We start from the raw sequence: 20,670 nt of genomic DNA on the forward strand, positions 1-20,670 counted from the left end.
ATACTTTAAATATTGGGATTATTGAAATGTGTGTGTGTGTGTGTGTGTGTGTGTATTGAATACAAATACAGTATTCATATTTGTTTACTTGATCAGGTTTTTGGAAGTGTTGCCTACCAAAAAATTATGACAGTATAAAATGAAATATAGTGTTTGAGTAGTACAAGATTTCTTCTCATGTGTCTTTGAAAGTGTAGCACCAGTAACAATCAATAAGGCAGACTATTACTATGTGTTAAATAAGCTTTTGGAGTTATATGTAAAGAATTAATTTATAAAGCAGATTATGGTTTCTTATCTGTAGCAACAATACTTTTTCCTTGTAATAGAGATCCCTAATGCTCATGTAAGCACATTGTATGATTAAGCAAATTATATTGAAAGCATTTTTTTTTGAAGACCTTAAATTGTGAGTAATAGTGAAATTACATTACTTTCTGGAAATCTGTATCTGTCTTTTTTTTTTTTTTTTTTCATGACAGGGTTTCTGTGTGTACTAGTATGAAAGTCTGTATCTTAACTGATAGTTTTTGGATATTGACTAAGGAATTTTTTCCCAGACCCCTGACAGATCCTAAAACTACACAGCACTGAACCCTATGGATATGAGTTTTATTTCTTTCTATATGATGCCTATGATAATTTCATTTATAATTCAGACATAGAAAGTAGCACTGTTCCAAGAAATTCTTGTATATATTCATTTTAGTTTGTGAATAACTAGTGGCAATAATAGTGTACCTTAAAATTATCAAGTGTTTTATAGAAACTGACTGCAGTTGATAAATTTTTAATTTTGGTACAGCTGCTACTATTTTCCTTCATTGATAATAAAACAGTTTTGAAGAAATTAAGTGAATTCCTCAAGGTACTGAGATAAAGCCTCACATTCTTGTTCCAGTTTTTATTCCCCTCTCTCATTTTGGTGTTGAGGATGAAACCAGAGTCTCGTGTATGCTAATCTGTAACTACATTGCCACCATCCCTACCTTGGGATAAGTTTATGTAACCTGGCTTTTCCTTCTAAAACCTTATCACCATCCCTCCTTCAGAGGTTATTGTTACTGTGAGGTTTGGTATAATCTGGTTTGATCTTGAGCTGCATATAAAGGGATCTGAATCCATTTGTTCAGCATTGTATTGTGACATTCATTTATGTTGCATCTATCAATATTCCTTATCTTTGCTGTGTGGTGATTGATCACATGAATGGTATCTATTATTGATTAGTATTTAGTTACTTCAAGTTTTTTGTCATTGTGAGTAATTGGCTGTGAACATTCTGTACATGTCTTTTGATACATACATATATATTATATACATTATATGTAATATATAATATATAATACATATATTATTATCCATAGCACCTATTTCCAGAGTTGACTTGTGAATAATGGGGTTATGTAATTTAGCATTAGTAGACGTTGCCAGTCAGTTTTGTAAGCCAGTTTATGAACTTTCAACGAGGTAAAATTCTGTTTGTTCTAGTTTGCTACTGACAACTTCTGTGATTTTGTTGTTGTTGCTGTTTGCTTATTTTATTTTGAGACAGGCCTTGCTGGCCTAGAACTTGAGACCTTCTTGCTCATCACCTCAAATGCTGGGATTTCAGACATACTCCATAACACCTGGCTTCTGTGTTATTTTTAAGTGAATGTCTATCTTATAGAAGCTAAAAAAACAAAAAAACAAACAAAAATAGCCACACCTTATATATATATATGTACTCATAAATAGCCCTTTAGTTCTAAGAGAAAATAGTTATTTTATAACTATGAAATGTCAAATACTTCTGGGCCTTTTAATCAGCATTCTGTTTCTTACAAAACCAGTTTCTGGGGCTTATTTTAGTTGTTTTTAAAATCCACCTTTGTGTTTCACTGATATAAACAGTGTACAGAGCATTTTTATGCTGAATTCTTGGGAGACTTGTACTGCAGTGCAGAATTGTTTTCTCTAGAGGTCACAACTCCAAAGTATAGATGAATGCCACCATCTTTGACTCCTTTAAAAGTGTGGCTTGCACATAAGTCATAGCACTATAAAAATGAGTATTAGACAATGTCTATAATATTGAAGCATTAGTGTCCATCCCAATAATATATCTGTATTCATATATTTGTGTTTATATTTGCATATTTGTTCCTTAATTCTTGAATTACTTTGAAAGTTTTCAGAAAGTGAATCTCTGAGCCCATATTCACCAGGAAAATGAATTGTGTCAGCAGTTGTTTCCTTAGGCTGTGGTGATCCTATTGCAATGCAAGAATTTATGTTTTTAAGACCATTAGAAATTTATTTTAGTGATGTCCTCCTACATATGTTGAGAATTAAAAAAGGTATTTTTACAAAAATACTACCCCTGAAGTTTTCCTTATAGCACATGCAAGGTATGACAGGTCCTCAGCCTGCTGTGTGGTCAGGACAAAGAACATTGGGGAGACAGACTCAGTGTCTTTTGCTTTTTAACAAGAATAATAAATAATTGCTAATTTTGACATTTAATAATTGCTAATTTCACATTTAAAATAGTCATAATCAAGGCAAGATACATTTTAAAAGACAAGATTAAAAAAGGAAAGGTAAAGATACCTTAATTTTTTTCAATTGTTTTATCTTTTAAGATTATAATTACATTATTTCCTCCTTCCAAAGCTTCCTATATACCCCTTCTTGCTCTCTTTCAAATCCATGGCATCTTTTTTATTTATTATAATATACATGTATGTATATGAATGTACATTTATATTTCTTGACTATAACCCACTTAGTCCATATAACTAACTTGTATGTTTTCAAGGCTGACCATTTGGTATTGGATAACCAGTTGGGGACACTGTGTCTCCCACTCTCAGCAATCTTAGTTGCCTTTGTGTAGGACTGAGATCTCATGGTCTTTCTCCCTTGTACTTTGGGATGTCTCTTGCTGTCCTTGTTCAACTCATGTTTGAGACTTCATGCATGTAGCTCCTGACATTTCTGGGGGTCACAATCTTACAACAGACTTTCTGTTCTGTTCCTCTTGCTCATACAATTATTTTCTGTACCCTCTTGGGCAGTGTTCCCTGAGTCTTAGGTGCAGGAACATTTTGTAGATGTATCAGTTGGGACTGGGCTCTACAACTCTGATTGTGGTTTTCTGTAATGGTCTCCATGTGTTGTAAAGAGAAAGTTCCATGATGAGGGGTGAGGACTACTATTTATCTGTGGGCATGACAGCAAATGTTTAGAATGTGTAAGGGTTATGATGGTTTAATAAAGTGACAATTGTAGGTTGTCTAACAATTGTAGGTTGATCCATGACTTCACTAGCTGCTGGGGGTTGGCCATGATTTCCTTCTTGTTGGGTGGGTCTTAAGACAATTAAAGAGCTGTTGGTTACTGTCAAAGTATGCCTACCCTTAAGGTTGTTGGAGAAACCTCAATTTTAAAACTTGGAAAGTGTTTCTTAGAAAAATGTTTATTTAAGTCCTGTGTCTACATGTAGGAAATGTATTTTCATCATGAATAATCTTGGTTTCACAGAAGTGTGAGGTTGCATCTGCAACACATTGAAAGTAACTGGAAATGGCTCAATAGTGAGCACTAGAAGCTTTCCCTTTAAGGGAAAGTAAAGAAACACATTGCAATTGAAGGCAAGAGTTCATCTGGGTTTAGTGGTGTACACCTTTAATCTCAGCATTTAGGAAACAGAGGCAGGTAGATTGAGGCCAGACTAGTCTACATAACAAAACCTAGGATAGAAGAGCTACACAGAGAGACACTGTCTCAAAACAAAACACAAAGTAGAGGTTAGCCATTTGAGGTACTGTCTTGTCATCACTGGCATGGAATGAACCCTGTGTATAGATAGCACTCAGTAGGAACGATCCCTTTGAGCTGTAGGACCAGTTACTTAACTATGCTCACGCTGTTTACACTGAAGGTGTAACTGTGCTGAGCCCATGCCTGTATTGTACTTTGTGTACTAACTATTTTAGCATACCATGGTGAATGAACACAAAAGAGACTTAGGTGAACTAAGACATTTTTGTATTGAGAGAAAATATGACAGTTGAAGAGTAAAGATGCCTTTGTTGCCCTTTTACTCATTTGTATATAGAAATCTTTCTCAGGTTTTTTGTAAACAAGAAAAGTGGGATTTCTATTCTTTAATAGAAGCTTCTAACTTCTGAATTTATTGGGAAAATTCATGTTTTTTTTCCATTGCAGAAAAGTTTGAGATGAAAATTCATGATTTTGTTATTAACTTCTGGTAACATAATTTTGCTTGTGTTGGCTTTTGCAACAAGGAGTCACTCTGTAGCTCAGGTTGACCTGGAATGAACTATGTAGTCCAGGCTGGTCTTAGACTTGTGCCAATCCTTGCTTCAGCCTTCCAGGTGCTGTACTTAATGGGCATGAGTCATCATGTTTAGTTTTTGCTAATGTGAAATGTTAAATTATGTCCGTGTGTATATTGTATGGTTACTACTGTCAAGGTAGAAATAAATTCCTTTTTCTTTAAGCATTTGCCTGTCTGTACCATACATACTCACTTCATGTGTTTTTGTATTTGAATGCTGTAAATTTCTTTGGAATGTTCCAGCTCATATGTATTATTTAAATTAAAACACTTAAGCTTAATAGTATCGAGTTTTACCTTTTATGAATTTTATGACATCTATGATTTTTTTACATTGTTTTTTGTTCATTATAAAGTCTAAAGCTCATTAAAAAACATCTCTCTCATGGTAAATATGTAGGCAAGTGCTTGCAGCAGAACTTTTTACTAGCTGTGGTAAAGTAGAAGGGTTTATGACTTCTAAGAGATGGGATTTTCATTTATTTCAAATTACACATTTAAGCACAATTTTTATGACATGCAGCTATTCAAATCTGTAGGTTTTCTCTTTGATAGTATTGTCCTCACCAGGAGTGATGAAACCAAGAACAGTAAAGGTTTATAATATGATGAAAATCACTCCAGTATAGGCCTATCTCTTTGTTTATTTCATTATTTGCGTAATTATGTAGAGCAACATTTTTGTTTGTAAAGCCTCTCTCCATGATACATAAATGGCAAGGTGAACTATTTAATTTATTAAAGTGTATCAAAGGTTTGTTAATTAATTTCTCTAAAGGTATTAATGTCATTCTGAATTGCGTAGGTTTTAATTTTGGAGACAGTAATCACCTATATTTTTAAGAGAAATAAAAACAGACAGGAGGATAGATTTTGGAAGGATATTAGGAGCCTCTGGGTGCTCTAAAGCTAAAACATTGTAGTGAAAAGGCAAACTTTCCCTATAGAAATATATGTGCTTAGTCTCATGACTTAGAATGCTTTTTAGCCTAACAGTGTACGCTTTTCCTGTGTAGAGTTCTCAGTATGTGCAGTGTGTTGCTGGCTGTCTGCAACTGATGCTCCGGGTCAATGAGTACCGTTTTGCCTGGGTGGAAGCAGATGGGGTGAACTGGTGAGTGACTGTCCTTTACTTTTATTATAGAATGACATTTAAAAACATTTCTCCTTGACATTTTAAAGTAAATTAATACGTTTAATCACTTAAAAGAAGCATTTTATTATTTTCATGTTTGTTTAACAATGGATATATTAACCTTTTTAGAAATCTATTAAACTGAACATCTCTCCCTTTCTCGTGCTTGGCCTGTGTTTTATAAGAACCTAATACTGTTCTTGTAGAATTACTAAGAGTGGGAACAGGGGCTGTCTGTGACTCTTTGCTGTCTTTTGGGACCCTACTCCTCACACTGGGTGGACTTGGGCAGCCTTAATACAAGGCAAGGTGCAAGGCTACAGCTTGATATGCCATGTTTTGTTGATATCCACGGGAGGCTTGCCTGTTCCTGAACAGAAATGGAGGAGGAGTGGATTGGAGAGTGTGAACAAAGGGGTTAAGGAGAGGGACAGGGAGGAGAGGAGGAAGGGAAACTGTGGCCAGTATGTAAAATAAAAAACAAAAACCCTAATGCTACAAAACAAACTCTGGCACTGAGAGTATAAGATAATTATAAGAGTGTTTTGTGGTAAATGCAGGCAGAAATCAATGAGGAAAAGAAAATCTCCAAAGAATGGACCTTGAGAGCGTGTTTTGGAGGTTCTAGCAGGGGAGCACAGCTACTCGCATACCCTTGACTGAAGACTTGTCCTCTTGTATTCAGGGAAAGTCATCATCTTCAACCTAGTGCCCAGCTTCCGGAGGGACATACATGGATCAGTGAGGGAGGAAGGGGACACCTGCCTGGCCAGCCAGATCAGCCAAATCAACCCTGGCAATCAATGGGGTGACAGATGTCACAGCTAGATCATCCTCAGTTGCAGAGACAGAGAAGTGATGAGCAAAGGGGTCAAGAACAGGCTGAAGAAACCCTCAGAAACAGCTGACCTGAACAAGGGGGAGCTCATGAACCCCAGACTGATAGCTGGGATCCAGCATAGGACCGACCCAGACCCTCTGAATGTTGGTCTCAGTTAGGAGGCCTGGGTAGTCTATGAACCTCTGACAGTGGAACCAGGATGTATCCCTAGTGCAGGAAAGGACTTTGTGATCCCATTCCCCATAGAGGGTTACTCCCTTTGCCTAGAGACACGGGGAATTTTGATGATCCCTCATGGAAGGCCTCACCCTCCCTAGGGAGTGGATGGTGGATGGGTGTGGGGGGCATGGGAGGATGGAAGAGAGAGGGAACTGGGATAGATTATGCAAAATAAGAAAAAATATTAAATAAAAATTAATAATTAAAAATATCTCCAAAGAATGGTGATTCTTTGTCACCATTAGAAAGCCAACTAATTTCATACCTAATGAAGGTCTAAGTACATTTAAAACAGTTACTCTTCAGCTAGGGGAAGAGTAAAGTTTGTATGGGATGCTCAGTATCAGCAATAGAGTTTGGTTAGGGAGGATTTAAAGTGAGCTTGATTAAATTTATTCTGAATCCCCACAGCAGACAGGTGCATGCAGTTTTGTAGAACATTGCTTTCACAAATTATTTAATCTTCATTGATTGACTGAATAAGTTAGAATAGTCATTCCTGTATTAATTCACAAAATTTTATTAATCCGTTGAGCTGGCATGGTGACATACACTGGTCCCAGGACTTAATGGGAGGAGGTAGACAGATTTTTGTGAATTCAAGGCCAGCCACAGATGTAGTAAGACCCTGTTTCAGTCCTTTTCTTACTATTTATTTTTATTTAGCCCTTTGTCTTCTGAGACCAGAGGTGGTAAATAACTTTAAGGAAACAGTGTTTTCTAGATACAGTAGGGTAATTGTGCTACTAACTCACAGTACTTGTGACAGCACACACAAGACAGACACAATCTCAGCATGGGATGTGGGGATGGGTGTGAAGTCCCATCACTAACTGAGGCACTGTTGGTATTTGATAGCTAGTGGGAGACCCCAGGTAGATTGACCACACTCCAGGACATGCTCTACTCCCAAGAATAGTTGGACAAAGCAAATTGGACTTGATTGGTTTTTTAAAAAAGGCAACTCAAAGTTCAGTGGGTAGGGAGCTGTGGGTAGATCTGGGAGGAGTTGGGACTATGGATATGATCAAAGTCCCATTGTATTGAGTTTCTCAAAGACTTACTAAAATATTATTTACAGTTTTATCACATTTAAACTTTATTTATTTTGTGTGTTCATGTGCATCACAGAACATGTACAGAGGTCAGGATAACCTATGGGACTTGGTTCTTTCCTTCTGGGGATTGCACTCAGGGGATTAGGCTTGGAAGCCAGTGTTTTAGCTCCTGAGCCCCATCTTGCTGGTCCTAGGTTCTTGCTGAATAATATTACCTAGAAGTCTTCCATGCCAACTGTCGACTGGGTGAAGATACTATATTTCCTTTTTTCCTTAGATCAGTTTTATTTGTTTGTTTAATTTATGGGGGGGGGAATCTGTATGTTAATTACTATATATTGCAAATAGAAGCTTCTCAGATGAGGATTGAGAGATGTATTAATCTGTGGTTATAACAAATCATTAGGAGTGGTTTAATAATAAAACTGTCCATTTTGCAAAATAACAGTAGTAGTTTTTTTTTTTCCCCCCACTAGGTCTAGTCTCATGTTGGTGTAGGTATGGATTTCATTTTGTGGAATAGGATTTAGATAAGTTCAATCAGAAAGTGATTGTTTACTTCCATGACATTCATGCCATCAGTGGGCATGTCTTGTAAGGCCAGTCATTGTTGTAGCTTTCAGTGTTACAACTTGGTGTGGTTGATGATTCTCTGGTAGTCTGCATAGCATCTTTCAGCACTATGAAAACTAGCAATATGAATGATCTCCCATGAAGCAGGTAATAAGATTCTGGGATACAATACATGTTGATTGAGGTTTATTCGGGGAGAATTCACTTACACAAGAAACAGATGACCCCTGCAGGTTCCCGCTCCGAGGATGTCCTCAGACCTTCTCAGTCTCTGACTGGGAAGTAAGTGAGAGCATTTGGGTGGGGACCCAGACCTAGACTCCATCAGTCACGCCCACACCTGTCCCCACGGCCCAATGGGTGTGGTCAGTACAACAGGCGTGGGTGGGGTGGATATCTCACTGCACTTCCAGGTTTGTACTGGCTTGATGTTACCATGTTGTATGAATCAGGTATGTGGTGTCTTCAGTAATAAGCTCTTTCTGTCAAGTTTTGGAGGCTTACCAAGAGTATTGACAATATCCTGTATTGTTTGAGGGCCCATGGGACCTCACTGGCTAACAAGCCCAAGCAAAGTTGGAGCCAGTCTTATAGGTCTCTAGACCTTTCTTTAGGTTCAGTTTTCTCTTCAAACCAATAATGGCTCCCTTTTTTATGTTCTCTCTCTCTCTCTCTGTCTCTCCTGTCTTCTATTCCTAACCTGACTCAATCTTCCTAGTCCCACGTGTTTTCCTCTCCTCCCCTTCCCTTTCTCCTATTTCTCTCTCCATTCACTGCCCCCCCCACTTCCCATGTGCTCTGGGGGACTTGTCCCTTCCCCCTTCTGTGAGGGACTTTATATGAATCTCTTAGAATACACTTTGTATCCTAGTTCCTCTGGTGGTGTGAATTATAGGCTGGTGATCCTTTGCTCTAGGTCTAAAATCCATATATGAGTGAGTACATACTGTGTTCTTCTTTTTGTGACTGGGTTACCTCATTCAGGATGGTTTCTTCAAGTTCCATACACTTGCCTTCAAATTTCAAGATTCCATTATTTTTTCTGCAGAGTAGTATTCCATTGTGTAGATGTGCCACATCTTCTTTATCCATTCTTCAGTTGAGGAGCATCTAGGTTGCTTCCAGGTTCTTGCTATTACAAATAATGCTGCTATGAACATAGTTGAGCACATGTCTTTGTTGCATGGATGTGGATCATTTGGGAATATGCCTAAGAGTGGGATTGCCGGGTCCTGTGGTAAACTAATTCCCATTTTCCTGAGGAACCGCCATATTGATCTCCAAAATGGCTGTACGAGTTTGCACTCCCACCAGCAGTGGAGGAGTGTTCCCCTTTCTCCACATCCTCTCCAGCATGAGTTGTCATTGGTGTTTCTAGTTTTAGCCATTCTGGCAGGAGTAAGATGGTATCTCAGAGTTGTTTTGTTTTGCATTTCCCTGATAGCGAAGGATGTTGAGCACTTTCTTAAGTGTCCTTCAGCCTTTTTGATTTCCTCTATTGAGAATTCTTTCTACAGTTCTGTACCCCATTTTTTAAATAGGGTTATTTGGTGTTTTGTTGACTAGTTTCTTGAGTTCTTTGTATATTTTGGAGATCAGTCCTTTGTCAGATGTAGGATTGGTGAAAATCTTTTCCCAGTCTGTGGGCTGCCGTTTGGTCTTGTCCACTGTGTCCATTGACTTACAACAGCTTCTAAGTTTGAAGAGGTCCCATTTATTAATTGTTTCTCTCAGTGTTTATGCCCCTGGAGTTATGTTCAGGAAGCGGTCTCCTGTGCCAATTTGTTCAAGGGTACCTCCTATTTTCTCTTCTAAGAGGTTCAGTTCAATCCTTCTAAGAGGATTTATGTTGAGGTCTTTGATCCATTTGGACTTGGAGTTTTGTGCATGGCGACAGACATGGGTCTATCTGCAGTCTTCTACACACCAGCACCATTTGTTGAAGATGCTTTCCTCATCCCATTGTATTCTTTTAGCTGTTTTGTTGAAAATCAGGTGTTCATAGGTGTGTGGGTTAATATCAGGATTTTCGATTTGATTCCATTGGTCTACCTGTCTTTTTTTGTGCCAATACCAGGCTGTTTTCAGGACTATAGCTCTGTAGTAGAGCTTAAAGTCAGGAATGGTGATGCCTCCTGAAGTTTGTTTATTGTACAGGCTATCCTGGGTCTTTTGTTTTTCCATATAAAGTTGATTATTAGAGGAGAAAGAAGTTCAAGTGTTGCCAATTTGAAGAAATGGTCACTGCTTACTAAAAACGACTCTATTTTAATAAGCACATTGAGTTGTTGATTAGAAACCTATTATATACAAGATACGATATTTTCTGACTATTTATATAGGAGAACTGCCCTTTTTGTTGTGCTGTGCATTGTATTGATTATAGTAGTTATCTGTTGGTCAGCACTGTTTTATTTCATCTATTAATTTTAAGCTCTCTCTAGCTCCTCTGAAGGAACTGTCATTGTTGCTGCCTGCCTCCTTGGAAACTTTTGTACTTTGGTTTCAGCAGCAGTGTCCTTTTTCTGTGCTCCGCACAAGTCCTACGGTGACAATTAAAAAAATTAGAGGCTAATTGGATATGAAGGGTTAATTAGATATATATTTGCTAACTTGTCCTCCCTGAAACTAAAGCAAACGATGATACCACTTCTAGGACTGGGGTTAGGAGCACAGAAATTAACATGCTTGAAGGACTGAGTAGAGCTGAGATTTAGTTAGGCCCTTGAGGAGAAGGCTGTCCTCTGATGTTGGTGTCAGTGATTTCTGTGGAAGATCTTATGCAGGGAGCACCGATGGCTGGTAGTAGTGTCTCTGAGGCTGTGCAGTGAGGCTTATTTTGTTAGACCTGGAACAAGTGTAACTGAATTGGCTACTCTCATTGGAAAGATATGCTACCCTGTGAGGAAGTATTTGCCTGGGTGATACTCATAGCTGGTACCTTTTGTCTGTCCTCCTAGTCAGCCACTAGCTCCCCATACTGGGACCTAGCATCTAACCCAGCTGGTGTCTAGGGCATCAGCAAAGCAAAGTATATTAGTTGCTGGAAGAGAGCAAAGGAATCAAGTATTAGGATGTTGATACTGTAGTAACACATAATTTTGTAGTAGTTGAAATACTGATAGTTTTATAGAACAGCTCAACCTGAAAAAGAACTCCTCCATGCAAAAGAAACAATTCACAAGAAAATTAGGAATAGTCCAGTAAACTCAGAAGTATATACAAATCACAAATATGTAGAATTGATACAGATATGTACCTCCTACTAACTTAATAGTTGTTAGATTTTAAAAACTTGAGAGTTTTATTAGAGCACCTTGAACAGAAAAGTCAAAGTATGGGTGTCTTCTCCTCCTTACGATTGATGATGCTTTTTCAAATTGATGAATCAATATTGATGTAATATTGATGTATTTGCTAAAAGCAAAAGCTTATATTGGAAGACACTTTGATGGACATTCTGTGGATTTTGTGCCTCCTTAGTTCAACTGGTCATTTCATTTGCCTTATTTGGTCATTTCTGCCCTTTGTTGAAGTAGATATTCCTCAGAGACATATCCTTAGATTTTCTTCTTTTATATATTCATTACTTCAGAACAATGAGAAAACCCCTTTTACTTAAAGGGAGTGTTCTCAGTGTCCTGGTTTTTTGTTTTTTTTTTTTTTCAGAAACCTCAAATTTTCTGATTCCCAAATTCTGTGACAGGTGTATTTCTTTCCCCAAACTCATTGCTTCATTTTTCTGAGTTCCTTACCTATTTAAAAATTCTTCTCTTAGTTGTCTATACTGAAAATCTTGATATAAAAATGACTTGAAAGATGTACATTCTTTTTGTCACTATTCCCTGTTGATTTTAATTGTCTGATACTTCCTTGTAGCATTCTCTCTTCAAATCTTGGTTCCCTTTCTCATTGTTTCCCTGTAACAGTACTCCTGCTTCCAGGATGATGGTGCTAGAGAGTTGTAGTCCAGCTGTGCTTAGCTGAGCTACTAGAAAGGAGGTTGAAGATAGCTCAGAGGCTTGCTCTTTCAGTGTAAACACACGTTGCTTTTTGTTGTGCTGTCACATAAAATGTCCCCTCCCTCTGTTCTTTTTCAGTATAATGGGCGTTTTGAGTAACAAGTGTGGCTTTCAGCTCCAGTATCAAATGATTTTTTCAATATGGCTCCTGGCATTCAGTCCTCAAATGTGCGAACACCTTCGCCGCTACAATATCATTCCTGTTCTCTCAGACATCCTTCAAGAATCTGTCAAAGAGAAAGTAACAAGAATCATTCTTGCAGCATTTCGTGTAAGTACTCAGAGAGGGACATAGTTGTGTGTATGAGTATAGCATGCTTTTGCTCTGATGCATCTTTGAAAGGTGAGAAGTAAGCTGTGTAACTGAATGGAATGTGTGGCTTGTAGAAGAGTACTTTGGTTATATTCAGATGGAGAAAGTTCCTTTTTGTTTCAGTGCCCGCTGCAGGACTATTAAAGGAGTTTTTCTCTCAGGGGCTGTATTTTACTCTGGAGTTGTGTTTCAGATCCTGGGTCTCCTGTCTAGCTGCATGCTTCTGAATCAACTGTGAAGACTTCAGTGTATAAACATTACAGTTATGTTGTCAGGATACTAAACTTCTGTCAGTTTAAAGATGAACTTAAAGATGAGGAAGCTTGATGACAAGAAAGTAGCTTTGTTATATCACATAAAGCAGTGTTGAGTGTTTCCTCAAAGTCACTGTCTTTGTGAATCAGTTGTCTGCTTGGTCATTTTATTGGTTTCCTAAGGATTCAGATATATTTTTGGGAAATGTCTACCCAAGTGATATCCCTGAACATGTTTCATGTGTTACTTTGTGGCAGGTGTCCTTCATAGGGATTCCCTTTGTTAACCCGTGGTTACCAGAGCCCTATTATAATGGCTGTTGTTATTGTTAACATATGAGGGTCTTGGTATTTGGATGGGTCTTTGCTTTGCAAATGGGAATGTTGAAGACAGGTGGCATTCCCAGTAAGCATCTGATTTGCAAATCCAGGCAGTTTGCTTCAGAATCTGCTTTGTTTTTGTTTTTACTTAACCAACAAGAAGTCAAAAACAAAATGAAGTATAGTTGTGCTTTGAAAATTTAAGTAGTAGTATCAGATTTGTCAAATAATAGTAATATCTTTTAGACATTTGTTGTCATGTAGATATAAATATATAAATAGGTGTGTGATTTTGATTTATACTTACAAATAAATTATATCATATAGGATTCTATAACTCTTTTAAAAATAAAAAATTGTAATTATGTACATATGTGAGAGGAGTTGTACATGTCTGGGTGCCCTGGGAGGCCAGAAGTGGGCGTTGGAGCTCCTAGGGCTAGAGTTACAGGCTGTCAGGTATTCAGTCTCATTTTTCAGGACTGCACCTGGGTCTTAACCTCTGAGCCATCTCTGCAGTCTCTATAACTTTATTCTCAACAGTATATAATATGTATGCTTTAATTTCTTTCTATGTAGATCTTATATTTCTTTAGTCATGTTGCTTTCTACTGTGTGAAGTAGAGTATTAACTATTATAAATATTAACCATTGCCCTATCAGTGGGTGCATGAGGTACTTGTAGTTTATTTTATATTTCCCTAAATAATTTTGTATATGATTCTGGGTATCTAATTGGTGAACCAAAGAAATACACTTATTTTAAAGACTTTTTTTTTTATAATTACTACCAAGTGATCTTTCAGAAATGTTCCAGCTTATATTTCCATCTGCTGTGTAATGAGTTTGTTATTCTTTTGTCTTACTACTACTTAACATTATTACTCTTGGTTTTTATAGAATCTTCTGTGAAGAGTAAAACCACTGTTTTAAATTTTCCTTCTGTTAGTAATAAAGTGAAGCATCTTTTTTTTTTTTTGTTCATTTTCTTTTATTAGTTTCTTGAGAATTACATACAAGTGTTTTGATCCTACTGATCCTCTTTCAGTTCTTCCAAGATCCACCTACTCTTCCCCTCCTGACCAATTTTGTGCCCTTTTTTGGGTTTTCTTTTCCCATGAAGGCCAATTTGTGTTGATTGAATATTCTTAGATGTGTGGCTTTCCACTGGAGCACGATCAACTTACCAGGGGCTACACTGCTGAGAAAACTGATCCTTTCTCTCCCCAGCAGCTGACAGTTGTTAATAGCTCTTGCTCTCTGTTCCACAATGCTCTCTTCCATTCCCTTTGGGATGGAAGTGCGAATGTTTGATTTAAACTTGAGCCTTCTGCAGTCTTCTCTGAATCTTGGCTAGTTGTGAATCTCTATGTTGATTATCATCTGCTGTAAGCAGAGGGTTAAGAGGTGCCATAATCTATGGGTATAATGATAGGTCATTAGGAGTTGGTTTGATGCTATGTCCGTTTAGCAGAATAATAGTGGTATGTTCTCTCCTAAGTCCTGTGTTGCCTGAGGTTCTTGGCTTGATGCCACCTATGGATTTCATCTTGTGGGGAAGGTCTTAAATCCAACCAGAAAGCCATTGTTTCCTCTGATATTTATGCTACTATTGTGTCTGTGAGCATGCCTTGGAAGGCTGATTGTGGCTCATAGGATCATACCTGGGTAAGTTTGATGGCATTGAGTCTGGATATATCACAGTGGCTACTGGAAAGTAGAGGATTCCATAGCTGGCAGAGTCTGGGTTATCAGCTCATAGGATGTAGTTAGTATTGATAACAGCAGAGAGCATGCAGATTATGGACAGAGGAGGAAGTTCCTTGGTTCTGGGGGTGACCTCATGCCTATCATTTGCTTGGCTTCTTGATATTCCAACTGTTCGATGTGTCTTGTAAGAGAACTATCATCTCTTAAATTTGTAACTATATTGAATTCCTGGCATACCATAGGCCCCACATCTGTTTGTGACTATACAAAGGACTCAACAAAACTTAGAAAAAATAAAGTAGAAAAGCTTTCTACAGGAGTTAACTTTATTTTTTAAAGATGTATTTACTTATAATGTATACAGTGTTCTGTCTACATGTATGCCTGCCCTTCAGAAAAGGGCCCCAGATTGCCTTATAGATGGTTGTGAGCCACTGTGTGGTTCATGAGAATTGAACTCAGGACTTCTGGAAGAGTAGCCAGTACTCTTAACCTCTGAGCCATCTCTCTAGCTCGACTTTATTAATTTTTAAAAACCAATTTTTAAATTTATTTATTGTGACTTAAAATTGTGATGACAAAATTGTATGTTTTGTCTGTTGCTTGAAGCTCCTGCTCCAATGATAATCAACTTGCTACCATATCTCCAGACTGTTTTCACAATTATTTTAATATTTCTAGTATATTGGAGGTTTATTATAATAATCTACTTGAACATATCATAGCAAGCAAGACTAGAGAAGGAGATACCCTGTTCTATTAGTGGTGTTCATCTTTTTTAATTTAGAAGCTGTTAATTTGATCAGAAAATAATAAGTATTTAGAATCACTAAGCCATTAAGATAATAGTCATCGATGACTCAATGTATTTGGGATCAGGTTATCTGTCAAGATACTTATTTTTCTGTCTTTGTTATTTTTTCCTTTGAGATACTTTGAATTGTACTTTTTTCTTAAGGCCTTTACTTCTGAGATTAATAGTTTAAATAATTAATGTAGAACTGACTGACTAGGATTTTTTTAGTTTGTCTTTAATGTTGTTTTTGTGTTTGTTGTTTTATGGTGCTGTGAACCTGTGCCCTCAGATGTGATAGGAAAATATTCTGCCATTGAGATGCCCAGCCTTATTTTTTACTTTCAATTTTGATTGAGTATCTCAGTAAGTTGTCCAGGCTGTCCTTGAACTCACTCTATATTACAGGCTGGCCTTGAACTTGTTATCTTCCTGTCCTTGTTTCCGGTGTTGGTCTGATTATAGGCCTGCACTGGGCCCCATTATTTTTTGAAATTAAAATAGATGTTTTTAAAAATGTGGATACTGTAAAAGCTTATCTAAGTTTTCTTATTATAGATTCTTCATAATTTGTAGATAGTTTAAGGTATGATGGAGGCATGGGGAAAGAGTTACTATAGGTCTTATGTGTTCTATGATATAGAATAATTTTTTTAATGTGTACATTCTCAAAACTGAAGGAGTGTCATGGCTTTTGTAATTATTATTTACACAGTGTGTAAAAATCTTTAAATTACATTTTAAAATTTGTGGTGTGCTTGTGCATATGAAGGTTATGTGTAAAGGTTGGATGACAACTTGTAGAAGTTCATTCTCTTACTGTCCTGGGATTGTAATGTTTTCCTGTTCGTTTCTGATTCTGTTAATTTGGGGCCCTTTTATCTTCTGGTTAGGCAAAGCGTCTGTCTTGATTATCTTCTCAAAGAACCAGTTTTTAGAGGCATTAATTGCTTTTTCTTTGATTTTATTATTTCTTGCCATTGACTGGGTTTGTTTTTCTCCCTCCCCCCCCCAACTTTCTGAGTTCTATCAGTAAGCCATCTATTTGTGCTTATTCTGTTATTTTAAATGTAGACTTAGAACTGTAAATTTTCTTTGTAGGACTGTTTATGTTATGTCCCAGGGAGTTTCTTGTGTTGTATTTTCATTTTCATTTAGTTCTAGGAAGGGTTTTGTTTTTTTTTTTTTTAAATTTCTTTATTGATTTTTTTTAATATGGCCCATTCATCATTCAGTAAGAGTTGTTAATCCTCATGAGTTTGTGTATTTTCTAGAATTTTTTTTTGTTGTGAATTTTAAGTTTTATTGTATTCTAGTCAAATATGTTACTAGAAGTTATTTCAATCTCTGTGAATTCATAAAGATTTGTTTTGTGTTCCAGCATGTGACCAGTTTTAGAAAAGCTATTGTGTGCTGCTGAAAAGAAAGCATATTCTTTAGTTTTGTGTGGAATATTCCATAGATATGTTTAGTCCACTTGATGTATGATGTTAATTTATTTGGATGTTTTTTGGTCTATTTTCTTTTTCAGATTACCTGTCTATTAGAGAAAGTAGAGTATTGAAGATACCCACTATTAATTTGTTGATGTTAATTTGTGTTAATCCTTCTACTAAGTAAATTGGGTTCTCTGGAGTATGGTACATATATGTTTAGGATACTAATGTTCTTTTGGATTACTCTTCCCATGATTAGAATGAAGTGTCTTTATTTCTTTTGAGCAGTTTTAGTTTGCAGTCTTGTTTTGTCAGATATTAGGGTAGTAACACCTATGTGTTTCTTGTCCCATTTGATTATAATAATTTTGTTCATCCCTCTACTCTAAGGTGGTGCCTGTCTTTAAAACTGTGTTTCCTGTAGATGGCAGATAGATAGGTAGGTAGGTAGGTAGCTAGCTAGCTAGCTAGCTAGCTTAGGTAGCTAGGGTTTGTTTCTTGATCTTTTCAGGTATCCCATGATTTTTGTTTGAAGAATTGAAGCCATTGATATTTCAAGTTATTAATGAAATGTGTATATTAATTGTGGTCATTGTGTTGTTGATTTTTTGGTGTTGTTTGTGTTCTCAGTGGTATTCTGTATTTTAATGATAGTATGGCTGTGCCTTTTTTTTTTTTTTTTCAAAGTGTCTCTGCTGTGCTTAATATTCTCTACAGCCTGAAACAATGCTTCCTGTAATTTTTTTTTTTTTTTAAGGTTGGTTTGTTAGATACAGTTGATACAGTTTTTTAAAGGCTGTTTATTTTGTGGGAAGTTTTCCTTTCTCCTTCAATCATGGTGGATAGTTTTTCTGGCTCTGTTAGTCTAGGTTAGCCATCATAGTCTTTTGGGACTTGGAATGCATTGTTCCAGGATCTTCTGGATTTCAAAATTTCCACTGAAAAATCAGCTGTTAATTTTGATGTATTTTCCTTTATATATGACTTGTGTTTTTTCTCTTGTAGTTTTCAATGCTCATTATTTTTTTTTAAAGTATACTTAGTGTTTTAACTGTGATATGCTCTGGGTGTTTTCTTTTCAGGTCTTATCTATTTGGTGTTCTTTGTGCTTCTTTTATTTGTGTATGTGTGTGTGTGTGTGTGTGTGTCCTTACTTTCAGTAAGTTTTCTTCTCTGATCTTGTTAGATTTATGCCACTAACTTGGGATTCTTCTTTATCTATGTCTAGAGTTCAAAAGTTTACTTTTCTCATGGTGTCCCACATTTCCTGTCTGCCCTTTCCTATACTTTTAGACATTTTTTACATTTTTAGCCTATTAGCTTTAGATCCTCTACTTTATCTTCTAGACCTGATACTCCATGTTCTCATGATTCATTCTACTTTTAAGGCTTTCCTTTGAATTTTCTAGTTGAACTGTTGGGTTTTTCAATTCCATCTTCATTTCAGCTTGAACCATCTTTAGTGTTTCAATTGAATTCCATTCTCAACTCTTTGATTAGTCTTTGTTATTTTTGTCAGATTTAAGTTTGTGTTTTATTGGTCATCTCTCAAGCATTTGGTTTCCTTATGTTCTTTCTCCTTGATTTTGTGTCACCTTTAACTCCTTGAATTCTCTGGGGAGATTTACAATTGTTCTTTTAATTATGTGTCCTGGAATTCCTCCATATAATTATCATTACCAAGCATTTCTACAGGACTAGTAGGCTTTGGAGAGTAGATATTTGCTTGCTCTTTTATATTGTTTATAGTTTTAGAGTTTGACTCTGTGCATGTATACCTCTTGCCAGTTCTGAATTTCTTATGGACAGAGCAGGTTGGGTGGGGCAAAAGAGAGAATATTTTGGTGGGTTGTGTCTGGAAGCTGGAAATGGATTGGATAGAATGAAGTCAAGTGACAGGGCACTGGGCTGGTATACAGGATGTGCTTCCTGTTCTAAGCTTGGAATGTGGAGAGGTAGCTTGCTGGATAGAAATGTTGGATATGGTATGGGAAAGTGTGGTTAGATCTAGCTGGTTGAAGAAAAGGCATGTATGGGGAGGTCAAGGAGACTCGCCAGGATAGACCTGCATGAGGACATGGGAAGTGTGGGGTAGTGGAGTCAGTGTCTGATCTGACTTCTTCGAGGAGATAGCATCTCTAAAAGTTTCACTACATCACAAAAAAATGCTGTAGGCTAGCAGCTAAGCTTTTGTAATACTGACCTTTGGGAGGACATTTCAGATTTAAACTAGAGGGATTTCATAGTCAGAAATAGGCTTCTGATTAGAACTCAGGTAAGAAGAGTTCTAGACAGAGTCACCTCAAGTATTGGAAGGTGAAGAGAGCTGTGGATTGTCTGCAAACATCATGTACTTTCTCTATGTCTCTGTCCAATCTAGAATTTCTTAGAAAAATCAACTGAAAGAGAAACTCGTCAAGAATATGCTCTGGCTATGATTCAGTGCAAAGTCCTGAAACAGTTGGAGAACCTGGAGCAGCAGAAGTATGATGATGAAGACATCAGTGAAGACATCAAATTCCTTTTGGAAAAACTTGGTGAGAGTGTCCAGGATCTTAGGTGTGTTATCATCATTATCATTATTATTTGGGATAGGGTCACATTATATAGTCCTGGCTGTCCTGGAACTCACTGTGTAGACCAGATTGGCCTCAAACTCCCAGAGATCTTTCCACCTCTGCTGGGATTGAAGGTGTGTACCACTATATCTGTCATTAATATTCTTTTCAAAATTGCTATCTACTGAATCTGTTGAGATTTGTTTGATCTTAGATAAAGGGACCCTGCCTTAGTCTACTGAATGGCTGGATTTATAGATGTGTGCACTGTATTATATTACTTTTAAAGTAAATTTGAATTGATTGCTAAGTATGGAAGTCATTATGTCCCAACAATAGCCTATGTTTTCTGATGAAACATTCTACATTGTTAACCATAGGTTAGAGCATTTGGAGAGATTCCCACCATTTTCTTTACGTAACACTAGTTCGGTGGTGAATATGGCTAGCTTATATTTGTTTTTATTATTAGGTTTAGGATGGATACAAAAAATGCTAGTTTACTTATACTTACTTGTCTACATTAAGTAACTTCAAACAGGACATTCTTATCAACTTACCCTGTATATCGTGATTATGCTGAATTGTCAGTCAAAATAATGTTTACATCTTTTAAAACTGTACTTGAAAGCAAGTCCAAGATGTATTGATATTGTCTGTTCAGTGGCTCTATTAGTTGTTGTTGTTGTTTCTCCCCCCCCCCCCCAAGTATTCTGTTAATCACACCAAATGAAAGTAAAGTGAATCCCATCAAATGGGAGTAGATACCATCAACCAAATTCTTTGGTCAAATGGAGCAAATGTACTTTCTGTCAGACAGGGCTATCTCCCTAAAGCAGGTTTTGAAAAAATAACTTCGAACATAGAAAAAAGTGGGGCTTATGTAGAAAACAAGAAACAAAACAAAACAGAAACAAACCTGCAAGGCTAGCGATTTTCAAGGGCTGGGGGATTTCCAGAGGAAGCTTGGTTACGTAGGAAGTTCTCTGAACATTTCAAAATTACTTGGCAGAACATCTTATCAGGGTATGTTCAAGTTGTGAATCAAACTCCACAGGGGAGCATGTCAAATCTAGAAAGAGGGTAGAG

General features: G+C 36.9%; 1 protein-coding gene across 2 annotated transcripts in view; it reads left to right on the plus strand.

Annotated features, from left to right (window-relative positions):
* Atp6v1h (ATPase H+ transporting V1 subunit H) overlaps positions 1–20,670 on the plus strand; it is a 71,008-nt gene that overhangs the window by 21,936 nt on the left and 28,402 nt on the right. For both annotated transcript variants that reach the window (XM_051197752.1, XM_051197761.1), the window contains 3 exons: positions 5,365–5,462; positions 12,275–12,467; positions 19,404–19,582. In XM_051197752.1, the coding sequence (XP_051053709.1) occupies positions 5,365–5,462; positions 12,275–12,467; positions 19,404–19,582 (470 nt within the window). The remainder of the gene's footprint in view (positions 1–5,364; positions 5,463–12,274; positions 12,468–19,403; positions 19,583–20,670) is intronic.

Source organism: Phodopus roborovskii, unplaced genomic scaffold (genome assembly GCF_943737965.1).
Source record: "Phodopus roborovskii unplaced genomic scaffold, PHOROB, whole genome shotgun sequence".
Taxonomy (NCBI): domain Eukaryota; kingdom Metazoa; phylum Chordata; class Mammalia; order Rodentia; family Cricetidae; genus Phodopus; species Phodopus roborovskii.